At 39.0% G+C, this 12365-nt stretch overlaps 2 protein-coding genes across 2 annotated transcripts; one reads left to right on the top strand and one right to left on the bottom strand.

Annotated features, from left to right (window-relative positions):
* The first annotated feature begins 13 nt into the window (after nt 1-13).
* On the top strand, nt 14-2287 carry LOC105398125 (protein SDA1 homolog). The gene has a single exon (XM_011570179.3). The coding sequence runs from the start codon at nt 93-95 to the stop codon at nt 2274-2276; it is 2184 nt and encodes a 727-aa protein (XP_011568481.3). The 5' UTR covers nt 14-92; the 3' UTR covers nt 2277-2287.
* Nucleotides 2288-2447: 160 nt separating this feature from the next.
* LOC105398175 (WW domain-binding protein 11) lies at nt 2448-8582 on the bottom strand. Its single transcript, XM_048631813.1, has 11 exons — nt 8380-8582; nt 8175-8300; nt 7900-7997; nt 7404-7550; nt 6956-7063; nt 6435-6599; nt 5332-5546; nt 4699-4910; nt 4089-4202; nt 3332-3445; nt 2448-2746 (listed from the first exon to the last, which is right to left on the bottom strand). The coding sequence occupies exons 1-11, from the start codon at nt 8441-8443 to the stop codon at nt 2532-2534; spliced, it is 1578 nt and encodes a 525-aa protein (XP_048487770.1). The 5' UTR covers nt 8444-8582; the 3' UTR covers nt 2448-2531.
* Nucleotides 8583-12365: the final 3783 nt, after the last annotated feature.

The raw sequence follows: 12365 nt of genomic DNA, 5'->3' as shown, positions 1-12365 counted from the left end.
TTTCGAGTTCGAGGTTAGGTTCGGAAAAAACGCATGGATGACGAGAAAAGTATTTAATTTTTAAATAAGTGGCTAGTGAAAAGTGCTTAAAAATGGTGCGACATAATAATCAGTTGCCCAACAACTTGACGCAATTGCAAAACTTGATCAAGAGAGATCCAGATTCATACAAAGAAGAGTTTCAGCAGCAGTATGCGCACTTTGAGACTACGTTGGAGATATTTAACTTGAACCCCACACAATATAATAAAAAACTTGATGAACAGGCAATGTTTCTTGCCCAAGTGGCTCAGTGCTATCTAAAGGATATGACCGCATTTCCCCAAAAAATCGTGGACGTATTGAAAACGCATAACACAATTTTGCACAATGATATGAGATTGGCTCTATGCAAATGCTTGATTTTACTCAGAAACAAGAACTTTGTAACTCCATTTGACTTACTGGAGCTCTTCTTCCAGTTGCTAAGGTGTCAAGACAAAAATTTAAGAGAATTTCTTAAGACACACATAATAACTGATATCAAGAATATGAATATGAAACACAAGGACATGAAGTTAAATTCTACATTGCAAAACTTTATGTTCTCTGTACTGAGAGATACCAATGCGAAGGCTGCCAAGCTATCTGTGGATATTTTAATTGAACTGTATCATAAGAACCTGTGGAATGACAGTAAGACTGTAAATATCATTGCTGAGGTTGGCTGCTTCTCCAAGATAACTAAGGTCATGGTGGCTTCTCTAAAATTCTTCCTTGGACGAGATGAAGCAGAGAAAGAGGAAAACTCTGACAGTGAGGATGAGATTGACCCACGGGATACAATGATATCCAATAAGTTCAACAAGAAGACCAGAAAAAGGGAAAAGATGGTTGAAAAGGTAAAGAAAATAGCCAAGAAGAAGAAAAAGAAGGACAAAGCCCCCGCATTCAGCTTTTCTGCCCTCCACCTCATCAACAACCCTCAGGGTTTTGCAGAGAAACTGTTTAAGCAAGTAGAGTCATCAAATGAAAGATTTGAGGTTAAACTTATGGGATTGGATGTGGTGTCTAGACTTATTGGATTACACAGTTTGTTCCTGTTTAATTTCTATCCCTTTGTGGCAAGGCTTCTGTTACCCCATCAAAGAGAAGTGACCAGAATACTGCAGTTTGCAGCTCAGGCATCACATGAGCTGGTACCACCAGAAGTGATTGAGCCAGTGATGAAAGCTATTGCCAATAACTTCATCACTGAAAGAAATTCTACTGATGTGATGGCTGTTGGGCTCAATGCAGTGAGGGAAATATGTGGCAGATGCCCCCTCGCTATAACTGAGGACTTGCTGAGAGATTTGGTGCAATACAAGAGCTATAAAGAAAAATCTGTGATGATGGCAGCAAGATCCCTTATCCAACTATTCAGACAGACCATGCCTGATATTCTACACAAAAAGGACAGAGGCAGACCAACAGAAGCATCTGAACAACTCACTTCAAAGAAATATGGTGAAATTGATATAAAAGACTATATTCCAGGGTCTGAAGCACTGTTAGAGAAAGAAGAAATTAAAGATACTCGAAAACAGGTGAAGGGCAAAAAAAGAAAGAACCAAAATGATTCTGACAGTGATGACTGGGTGGATGTAGGTTCATCAGACTCAGAGGTGAATATATCTGACAGTGATGAGAGTGAGGAAGAGGAGGTATCAGAAGAGGAAGAAGAGGAGGCAGAAGAGGGAGATGAAGATGAAGAAGCAGCAGATGAGGAAAGTAAGGAGAAAGAACCGAAACCGACAGATGAAAATAAAGAACAAAGGAAAGTGCTGAAAGCTAAGAGAAAACTCACTAAAGAAGAAATGGCTGAAAAAATTAATACTGCTAGAGAAATAGCAATGGAGAAAATATTTGATGATGAAGATTTCAAAAGAATAGAAAAAGCGCAACTAAAGAAACATATTACAGGAGTTAAAAGAAGTAAAGCAGTTGTTGATGAGGACGAAGAACAGAATGGTGAGCTGGTTGAGCTGTCTGCTATTGAAAATATCCATAAGAAGAGGAAACACGATAAGAATGCGCGTTTGGAATCAGTCATGAAAGGCAGAGAAGAGAGGGACAAGTTCGGTTACAAAGATCGCAGGAAGAACATCCACTGCTCTAAAACCAACAGAGAGAAAAGGAAAACCAAGAACTACCAGATGGTGAAACACAAGGCCAAGGGCAAAATAAAGAGGTCCTTCAAAGACAAACAAATAGCGTTTAGAAACTATTTGATAAAACAAAAGAAAATGAAATAAAAACACTGTTGTTGCAAGATTGCCTTGTAAAATAAAGAGGTTTTCAAAATATCAAATGTTTTTCAATTTCTCAAGTCACAAAATTGCTTTTTCAATATTATGTAGGTACTATCATTTAAATTAAATATAAAGTTACGGATAATTAGGTAGAGTAATAATAAAACAATGGTCTATTCACAATACTTAACTTTATTCATAGAGCTATGATTTACAACTAACAAGACAGCACTAGACTTAACTCTAAATGCATTGTGTCTATAAAAGGCCTTCCATTTCTCTCATGAACTGCATATACGCATCGTCTTTCGTGGGTGCTTGTTTGGGCATTTCTGGTCGGTGCAGAGGCCCATGTTTGACTGTAGACTTGATCTTCTTGTTGTCTTCTCTCTTGACTCGCAACGCTGAGGGGACAAATCTGGTCACGTCCGCTGAGAGATTCCTGATTTGAGGCTTCGCGCTTATCGTTGCTCCTGGAAGGGCAGACGGGTGTGAGGTTAGTTTGAGTGCAATATATAGGTAAGTATTGGGTACGACCTTTGATACACAATGTTAATCAAACGATACACAGTTAGGCCCGGGTCTCCTATTTACGCCGTAGTTCGCGTCCAGCGTCACGCCGTAGGCCGCGTCACGATGCTCATTATAGAAATGTACTGATGCGGTCTCCCTCACACGCCGACGTTGGCGCGTAGACGCCGTAGGTAGGCCGTAGGACGTTGATCGAAACGTTTACGCCAAAGTCAGACGCCGCATATAGCATAAAATAGGAGACCCAGGCCTTAGTTTTCAAATTACGTCGCAGATTGATCGAAATTTTCAAAGCTTGATAGGTATCAATGCTTTCAGATGGGCATGTCGGCATGTCAAACAGTCAGTCGGTCCTATATCTATGTTTATGAGAGTAATATACTCATAACCCTATAATGTACTCCCCTACACATTGATCTCATTGAAATAGGACGCCGAGGTCAAAATTCCCAGGAGAATTATCATTATTTTGTTTTGCTGTTATGTCTACGTAACCTTCTTATATAGCTGCACAATGCAAATCTTACCTTGTGGTCCATCCTTCTTGGGCAGCAGTATGGGCGCGGCGGTCAGCACGGAGGGCGGCAGGTGCTTGGGCGGCGGCGGCGGCCGCAGCAGCCGCGGCGCGCCCGGCGGCGGACCTGTGAGGGAATAAGTATTAGAGCAGGGTTGCTTGGAGTGTGGTCCATATGAATGTTGTGAGGGTACGCAGCATGACTATGAGGGGTGTTAAAAAGGGTATAGTAAGCCCTAATATTCATCATTGGGGGAGGCCTATGTTCAGCAGTGGACGTCCTATGGCTGAGATGATGATGATGATGATGATGAAGCCCTAAGGGAATGATTGAGAGGGTCATTCTAAACAGCTTTTAAAATCCACGAATAAAAAATAGCTTCTCCATAGAAACTTAGTTGTTAAGACTTTTTGCTTTAAAGAATAGTTTTTTTTTTAATTTCCAACAGTCGTTCCGTATGGCAACCCAACCACCCCAAGTTTGAAAGAATCTGAGTATGCCAGTTACCTCATTCAACATTATTTTGCATTGTTTACATTACTGACTGATTCGAAGGACAAAATCATAAAGTTCAATGATGAATGTGATGATAAGTAAGTACTTATAGCCATAATAAGCATCCCATATAACAACGGTAATATTGATTACATCTACAGAGTTTAGTGGCCGAGACAGTATCCGAGCAGTCATTCGTCGAGGATCGGCCGAGGTCACAGTCTCACCACTCTACTTGGTAGGTGTAACAAAGCTATGTAGGTATAATAAGTACCTGGTGGCCTGGGCGGCGGTCCGGGCGGGCGCGGCGGCGGGCCGGGCGGGCGCAGCGCGCGCGCCCCCACCAGCAGCGGCGGCGGCATGGCGCGCAGCGGCGGGGGGCGCATACCTGTCGTGCCAAGTATTATAGTTAATAAATTTACACCTATTTAAATTAGATTAGTAAATTAATGTTTAACACCTATGTAAAACTTTAGAAATAATTAATCTATTTTTCTTTCTGCTCTTACGATTAAAGTATCTATTCTATTCTATTCTATTCTCTGTGGGGGTGTAAGTACCTGCACCTGGCTCTCTCTTTAATTTTCGATAAAAGTATCTAAATGAATGAAATTAGATTATTTATTTATAAAAGTTAGAATATACGTTCCATGTAACCATGTAAGTAATACTTCTAGACTGCTACCAAAGGTATGCTACTGAATACCTTGCATCTTATAGTTAGTTGTAGTACGTTCCACACTATGTTTTAGACGAAACATTATACTATAAACGTTAACGAAGTATGATGTAAAGTATCATTTTCACTCCTTCATTGAGCGTTATTTGTTTCAATATTATTGTTTCATGATAGTAATAAATTCTTTTCTCTTTTATAATCTCACCAGCCGGCAGCATGATATGCATGGTCGGCGGCACGGGGTGCGCGGGCGGCAGGCCGGCGGCGAGCGGCGGGGGCACGTTCACTGGGGGCACGGCGACTGGGGGCACGGTGCCGGGGGCGCACGTGCCGGGGGGCACGGGCTCCGGCTCCGCCTCGCCGCCCGAGCTCTCCGAGTCACTGTCGCGGCGGCCGCGGCGCTTTAGTGCTGTTAGTCTGTAAACAAGTTTGATAGTTGTTTTGTGGAATAGAAGTTTGAGTTAAAAGGTACAAATAGATATTTTTGCCTTGTGAATAATATAAAATTTATACAATAGTCACATTAAACTATCTCTAGGTATAAATGTGTCAAACATACGCTATCATCGCTTACAAAAATTACTGAATTCAGAAAACATGACTTAGGTTTTACAGTAAAACCAAAAGTAAGGAGAAATTCACTTTCTGCCTGCACTTTCACAAGTCATTAGTCTAGTTAGTCTTTGGTAGTAAGATCAGTGGCATCCCCCGATTCCTTTGTGAAGCCTTCTAATATTTTTTCCACTCAGATATACCACTTTTGCAAATACTCTGTGTACATATTCACCCTGTTATGGATATTATTACCATAAATTAAATAATATAATTTGCCTCTTACCTGGCATTAAGATCAGCCGCGCGGTCCCGCTCCCGCTTCTTATGAACCTCTTCCATTTCCTTCATGAAGTCGTCAATGTTCTGTCCACTGAGCGCGAGCATCCGTTGCTGCAGCGAGGTGGGCTTGGGCGCGGGCGCGGCGGGGGTATCGCCAGCGCCGTCGTGGTCCATCGCCTCGCCGTCGAGGTTCTCTGGGGGCTCGGGGATGGCTTGGGCCTGCAAGAGGTTAAAAGAATGTGAGTAATGTAATAAGGTGTCTGTCTGTGCTGCATGGCAGGGGGTAGTGGGATGGTTTGGGTCTGTGGGTGGAAGGTGAACAGAAAAACTGTATATTTTTCATTAAACGTCATAAATAACTCAAAAACCCACTTACATTACACTATTATGTTTGCGGCACGAGGCACGACGACGTCATCAGGCGCGGTAAACCGGATGGTCTTCTTCACGGGCAGGTGTATGGAGATCTTGGCGTGACCACACAACATACCCACCATAATATAGTTACTATAGGCCTACCCCATAAAACGGCCTAACTCAAAAACCACAAAATTCCACTTACACTAGTAACCTCACTCGGCGGTGCCACTTCATCAGGTGCATTAAACCAGATGGTCTTCTTGACGGGCAGGTGTATAGAGATCTGGCGTGAGCACACATCACAGTCTACAATGCGGTTATGGATTACGCCATAAAACGACCTAACTCAAAAAATACAAAATTCCACTTACACTAGTAACCTCACTCGGCGGTGCCACTTCATCGGGTGCGGTAAACCGGATAGTCTTCTTCACGGGCAGGTGTATGGAGATCTTGGCGTGACCACACAACACATCCACCATAACATAGTTACTATAAGAATACGCCATAAAACGACCTAACTCAAAAAACTCAAAATTCCACTTACACTAGTAACCTCACTCGGCGGTGAAACTTCATCAGGCGCAGTGAACCGGATCCTCTTCTTCACGGGCAGGTGTACGGAGATGGCGTGAGCACACATCACAGTCTACCAGGTAGTAATACACACCACATCCACCATCCATCATATAGTAATAGCCTACGCCATAAAACGACCTAACTCAAAAACGTCCAAATTCCACTTACACTAGCTTCAGTTTGCGGCACGACGACCTCGTCAGGGGCAGTAAACCGGATGGTCTTCTTGACGGGCAGGTGTATGGAGATCTTGGCATGAGCACACAGCACGTCCACCAGGTCGGGCGGCGGCCCGGGCGGCACGCCGGGGGGCTCCACGCCCGCGGGACGCTCCTGGGAAGAAATTGGGAAGTTTAGAAAAACTATGTAGGTAATTTATGTAGCTTCATTGTTAATGTATGCGAGTAAAAAATTTCACAGGAAAAGTCGGTGGCTCGCCTTAAAGAGGCACCTCTGACTAGCCCTTAGGGGATTACAGTTGTCTGCATATGTACCTATGTATTATGAATAATAAATACAATACAATGCAATTAAAACCTAGCATAATGTTAGGAGCTTACTGGACATTCTATTCTATGTGATTGTATACCACAGACATTTACAATGCTCCAAAAAAAATGTATACATATATGTTCTGCTGACTTCTGCTGAAACTAAGGGTGGTTTGGTGGTTGGTTTTTGGAACTTACTTTGTAAGCAGAGTCTTTCTTCAGTATGGGTTTGACGGGCGCCTCGGGGTCGGTCGGCAGCGGGATCGCGTGCGACGGCATGTTGGCGTAGATCAGATTCTCTGGGATCTACAATGTGAAATAACCTTTAGTTTTATCTTTGCATGAGAAGTACCTACACTACTTACCTAGTTAGTTCAACTGTGAATGTGAAGTGTGTTGACAATGATATGCAAAAAGTAGGGACTATTTATTGAAGGAAATGATTATGGAGTCTGAATCTTTTCATTTGATTTAAAGAGGTGGTAATAAATCTTGATATAAATTTTATTCAAAACCAAAAAAATATTGCAATCCTTGGAGAGGCCAAGTATGCAACAATTAAGGACTTATGATGATGATACAAATAGTAATGTACTAATGAAATTTAAACATTCTTTTAAACAGATACTCTATCTGCCAATCTTACCTGTATAGCAGGCAGTGGAATATCATCCACTTGCACAGACTGTGCATGCTTCACCGACTCGTAGTAGGACATTAGATGTGCCCGCCGCTTCTCGTACTCCATCTCTTGACGCTTCAGGTCCACCCACTTCTCCGGCTCGTCTTTGTCCTGGAATGAGATCATTTAATTTAGAATTTTAGTCTGTAATTGTTATACTCAAGCAGTATGACTGGATAATAAAATAAAGAATAGAGTTTATTCTGATAAAAAAACGAAGATTTGTATGGGTTTCTTCATCATAATGTATGGCTGACAGCCAGCATGATTGGAATAATCAATTTTCTAATACATAGATTTGATTCATGAGACACAGTCACACACCAAATACATTATGATTATGTATTAAGCTTGATACTTTGTAGGCTATCTGCCCGAACCACCTGTATTAAAATGACCCTTATCCATATTTGCTAACTAACAAAATATAGATATGTAGTAGATATTATTAAGTACTTACATACATCTTGAGGACTCTATCAAATGTCTCTTTCAGTTTCTTTCTCTTTTCCTTCAACACCTTTTCATTGAGGGGTGATGGTTGCAATACATTAAACTCTGAAATTATAGACAGAAAGAATATAGTTTAGCCTCCCTTTATTACAGAAGTATAAGGCCACAGCCGCACAGGCAGCCAGTTATGAGTTAATGCTAGGACAGGCAGTCTGTTGATGATTCCCATTGACCATTGGCTATTTTGAAATAAAATTTAAAATGTGTAAGTATTTTACTTACCCATTTCGTCTATTTTCTGCAGTTCTTCTAATATTTGGTTAGGATCTTTCATTTTCAATACAGCTGCTCTAACCATTTGCCTTTGTCGTTTGTTCTTTTTGAGTTCTTTCTTTCTTGCCTCCTTTCCTGTAGAAACGTAAATGTTATGAGGATTTCTTATAATACTCAGAAATATTGATAAAATAAGGACTGAAATGATACATACTTGCTTGATCTGTTGGATTCATGTATTTTCCACTTTTCGTGGTATTTATTGATCGGCGACCCATTTTGATAGCGCTTGCTAACTACTACACTTGGTATTATAATGCTTTAATATCTAAATTTACTGTAAAAATAGTCTAATTCATGAAATTTTAACAATAACTCGACTCTCGCTCGGCTTCATGTCATAAATTTGACATATAGGGATGTGAAATTATTCTTTTGTCAAAGTTATAACATAATCGATTACTTATTTTAGTACTCAATAGTTTTTTTTAATACCTAATCTCATTTATTTTATATAATAATATTCAATAGTTTAAAAAATACTTTTTTAGTAAATTTACGCATAAATTATTGTATTGAGATATTTTTTGTGAGATTTTAATTTGATTATTTTTTCTCTTCGATTTATTATTTCATTGCTACAGCAACTTTCTTAAGCCCCGTACGTACCGTGAAAGTTTTTACAGTTATTTTCCCTTTTCAGTTCAGATTTAAGCAACATTGTAGTCATAGTTACCTACATAGTATTTAGCGACTCTTGACTTTATAACTTTTTGTCATATAGAAACTCATTCTTTGTGAAGACTACCAAGACTAGATATTCACATAAAATATTTACATTCGACCTTTTACACAAAATATCAAGATTTTATTCTACTGTACTGTATCCTACCCGGCAGTTTTTAGTTTAGGTAGTTTTCATTATTTCGTTATTATTAATAATAATTTATGCTATAATATGACTGAAAGTTTAATTTTAGCAATGTAAAATAAGATTTAATCTAATTTATTATTTACAGTCGTCGAAATATAATAGGCCCGTTTGGACAGCTACACAAATTTGCTATTTACTCTTGATTTACTTGATGAAATGCATAAAAAGACACATAATTTGGCTTATTATTTAATGGCCGCATGAATAAAGATCTTTTAAAGCACCAAAAGTTACTTATTGTTTAGATTTTTTATGATTTAGGTTTGACACCAGCTGTCATCCCATACATTTTGGAGCTGTCCAATTGGGCCTATTATATTTCGACGACTGTAAGAGTATAATTATTATTATAAAATAACATTGTCATTTTTAAATCGATTATTTCATAGTAGATGACTTTATTTTTGGTTTTCAATGTCACATCACTACAGGCATATTTTTTAATGTTTTTTTTTGTAAGTGTTGCCTGCCTGTTTTTGTCAAAAACATAGTATCATCATACATAACTCAGAATAATAACGGCCTATAATGTAGAGCAAGGCTTGCTCTACATTAGCAAGGAAGTAGGCACCTACTTCTCTAACGAGAAAATGTAGTGCCGCTGTGCCACTGGTGGAGCCGACATCGATTTTTAGTGACTCTTCAAATTCTCCCATAGTACAGACTTTGTTAGATCTAAATATATTAATTTTATGCTGCACTAATGCATGCTTCACCAATGCGAAACAGGTCCACTTGTCTTACTACTGAGAGGGTACAGATCTGCGTACTGCGTACATCGTTAGAGAAGTACCCAAAACCAAACCACGGTGTGATCTCCTCTATTCTGGTTCCGAGCTGTCAGCTGTCAAAATAGTTTCATTTCATTTTTTACGCGCGAAATTTATTTTTGTGATGTGTTTTGGTGTTGTTTATTTTCAACTGTATTATTTATACTTATCTACCTCCTGCTTATGTAGCTTGTGCACGTACATACTTAGTTATTATTTGTATACCTACGAGTACATATGTAATTTTAGGTGGTATAACTACTTATCTATCTACCTCAGGTAAGTACCTACCTGCTGACTACCTAGTCTACCTACGAGTATAGTATGTAGCTAAGTACTGTTGTATAGTAAGTACATACCTATACTTGCAAATAACGATGAAGAATTTCAAGTACAGGACCTACCTACTTAAAAACTTTCATAAACCAACCGCCTGATGATAACAGCTTGTAAAGAAGGTGTGCAGGCAGAGTCGTTTTAGTATTAGCATAGACTAATATTAGGTAGTAGTAATAGGTATTATAGAAATACACAAAAAAACTAACCAAACCTACCTAGTTATAATAGGTAAGTACTGGAATATCATCAGGCAGTTGATTTAAGAATGTTTTTAAGTAGGTAGATAGTTACTTGAAATTCTTCATCGTTATTTGCACGAAAAAAAGCAATTCTTACATCTAACTATCTAACTAAGTAAACTTAAGTACTTTCAGAGCATGAGTCATGAAAAATATCTACATTCCGTATTCATCCACTGGGACTGTGTCTTATGCCTCTCCCATGGAGCGCCAAAAATAACAAAACCTCTATCGTAGGTCTTCTCCGTCCGGCCACTACCATCCTGTCTAAGATCACCTGATTAGGCCAGCGGATTGGAGGGCATCCCACGCTATGTTTCCCCGTGGTCTCCACTCGGGAACTCTTTCAATCTAGTGTTTACGTAACTAGTTTAGGTAGTCCAAAGGATTCTGCAGGAGACCCGGCCACTGCAGCTTCAGATTGCTGATTTTCCGCCTCGGCCGAAAATCGAACCCAAAATAACCGGTATAGGTAACTAGAGTACTTACATAGTATACCTACTAGTATACTACAGTATGTTGCAAATATAGTAAGCCGAAAGGAAAAGACCTCAGAGGGTCATTCTAAATAACTACCCCGAGTTGAGCAACGACTTTTGAGTAAAAAAACCTTGCGACTCCTTAGAAAAATATAGTAAGAAGTGACTGATCGGCACTGACTTTAGTTTTTACTAAAGGAAGTACTTAGGTACCACATACCTACCTACTTTTCGGGTTACTATACCCCCCGTGTAGCATCAACGCGTTAGTGACTTAATTGTTAATTAAATTGAAATTTTTGGTTACGCAGTTTACAAAGAAGGGTGCCGTGACTGTCCACGTATGAAACCTACAATGAGTCATCATCATAAAGGGTGAGTATAATGTAGGTAAGTACATTATTATAGGACGTACCCCTTCCCACCCCCTTCGAATCGGGACAATTAGAGAGCATTAGTCATAGTGCTTTCCCAGCTTTCCTGTATGGTTGGTTTTAGTCATACGTAAATACTGTATTATGTATCGCACCTACAGAATGTAGTACCTACTGCTACCTAGTTAAAAGAGGGTGACTCGAAGGGGTTATTGTAAACAACTTCTGATATAAATTTTGAAAATTCACTACTGAGTACTGCATAAATTTTTCTATTATGGGAAGCTGAATTTTATGTTCACCAATTTCCAAATATCGTAGAAATAAAATAGTTTCACGGGGATAATCCCCTGAGTCATCCCCTTTGCGGCTTACTACACCACTTTTGCAACACTCTGTATATCACGTATATTATTATGATGAATGACTAATATAATATTGGCTGTCCACGACACAGGCCTAGCCTAGTGTGGTAGCCATTGCTATATCACCACCTTTAAATTGTTACCAAACACTGCAACCTATACTTTTTGTATCATAATCTTAAATTTAAATAAATATTTTTAATTTTTTTTTTTCAATATCACTGTACTGATTATAAAATATAGCTAATATATAAGTATAGCCGTTTTGGGTAACTACTAACTACCTAGGCAAAATCAAATTTAAAAAACACAAAACAATTTCAACCGTTTATTCACAAATTAAATATTTTATGTACTTATACATAAGTATACTTACGTCAAGTTTTAATAAGTGATCCTAAATATTAAAACTAACTCATTTTTCGTAACTAGGGATGGGGCCCCATCATGGGGCAAATATACTTAGGACCTTACATAATGTGGGGCAAAGTAGTAAGTATAGATGATTGAAGGGCAAAGTAATAAAATATTTTTACCCTCAAATTCATAGAGAGTATTGTAAATTGTAATTTACTTGAAACACACGAGTTTCGACTTTTTACGTCAATCAAGCGCATTAGCGTCAAGGGAGGGCATATATTTAGTATTTAGAAATTGTTAATATCTAGAACTCATCTTCATTTACTGTTTTTATACTTCA

Source organism: Plutella xylostella, chromosome 29 (genome assembly GCF_932276165.1).
Source record: "Plutella xylostella chromosome 29, ilPluXylo3.1, whole genome shotgun sequence".
NCBI lineage: Eukaryota > Metazoa > Arthropoda > Insecta > Lepidoptera > Plutellidae > Plutella > Plutella xylostella.
The sequence above is the reverse complement of the archived record's forward strand: the minus strand, read 5'-3'. Positions and strand labels throughout refer to the sequence as shown.

Excerpts from the sequence above, each read along its gene's own strand:
- LOC105398125 (XM_011570179.3), top strand. The coding sequence starts at position 93 with ATGGTGCGACATAATAATCAGTTGCCCAACAACTTGACGCAATTGCAA.
- LOC105398175 (XM_048631813.1), bottom strand. The coding sequence starts at position 8,443 with ATGGGTCGCCGATCAATAAATACCACGAAAAGTGGAAAATACATGAAT. Across the intron at positions 3,446-4,088 it reads ACCGCCGCCCAGGCCACCAG|GTCCGCCGCCGGGCGCGCCG; the intron begins GTACTTATTATA and ends ATTCCCTCACAG. Across the intron at positions 2,747-3,331 it reads CAAGAAGGATGGACCACAAG|GAGCAACGATAAGCGCGAAG; the intron begins GTAAGATTTGCA and ends CTGCCCTTCCAG.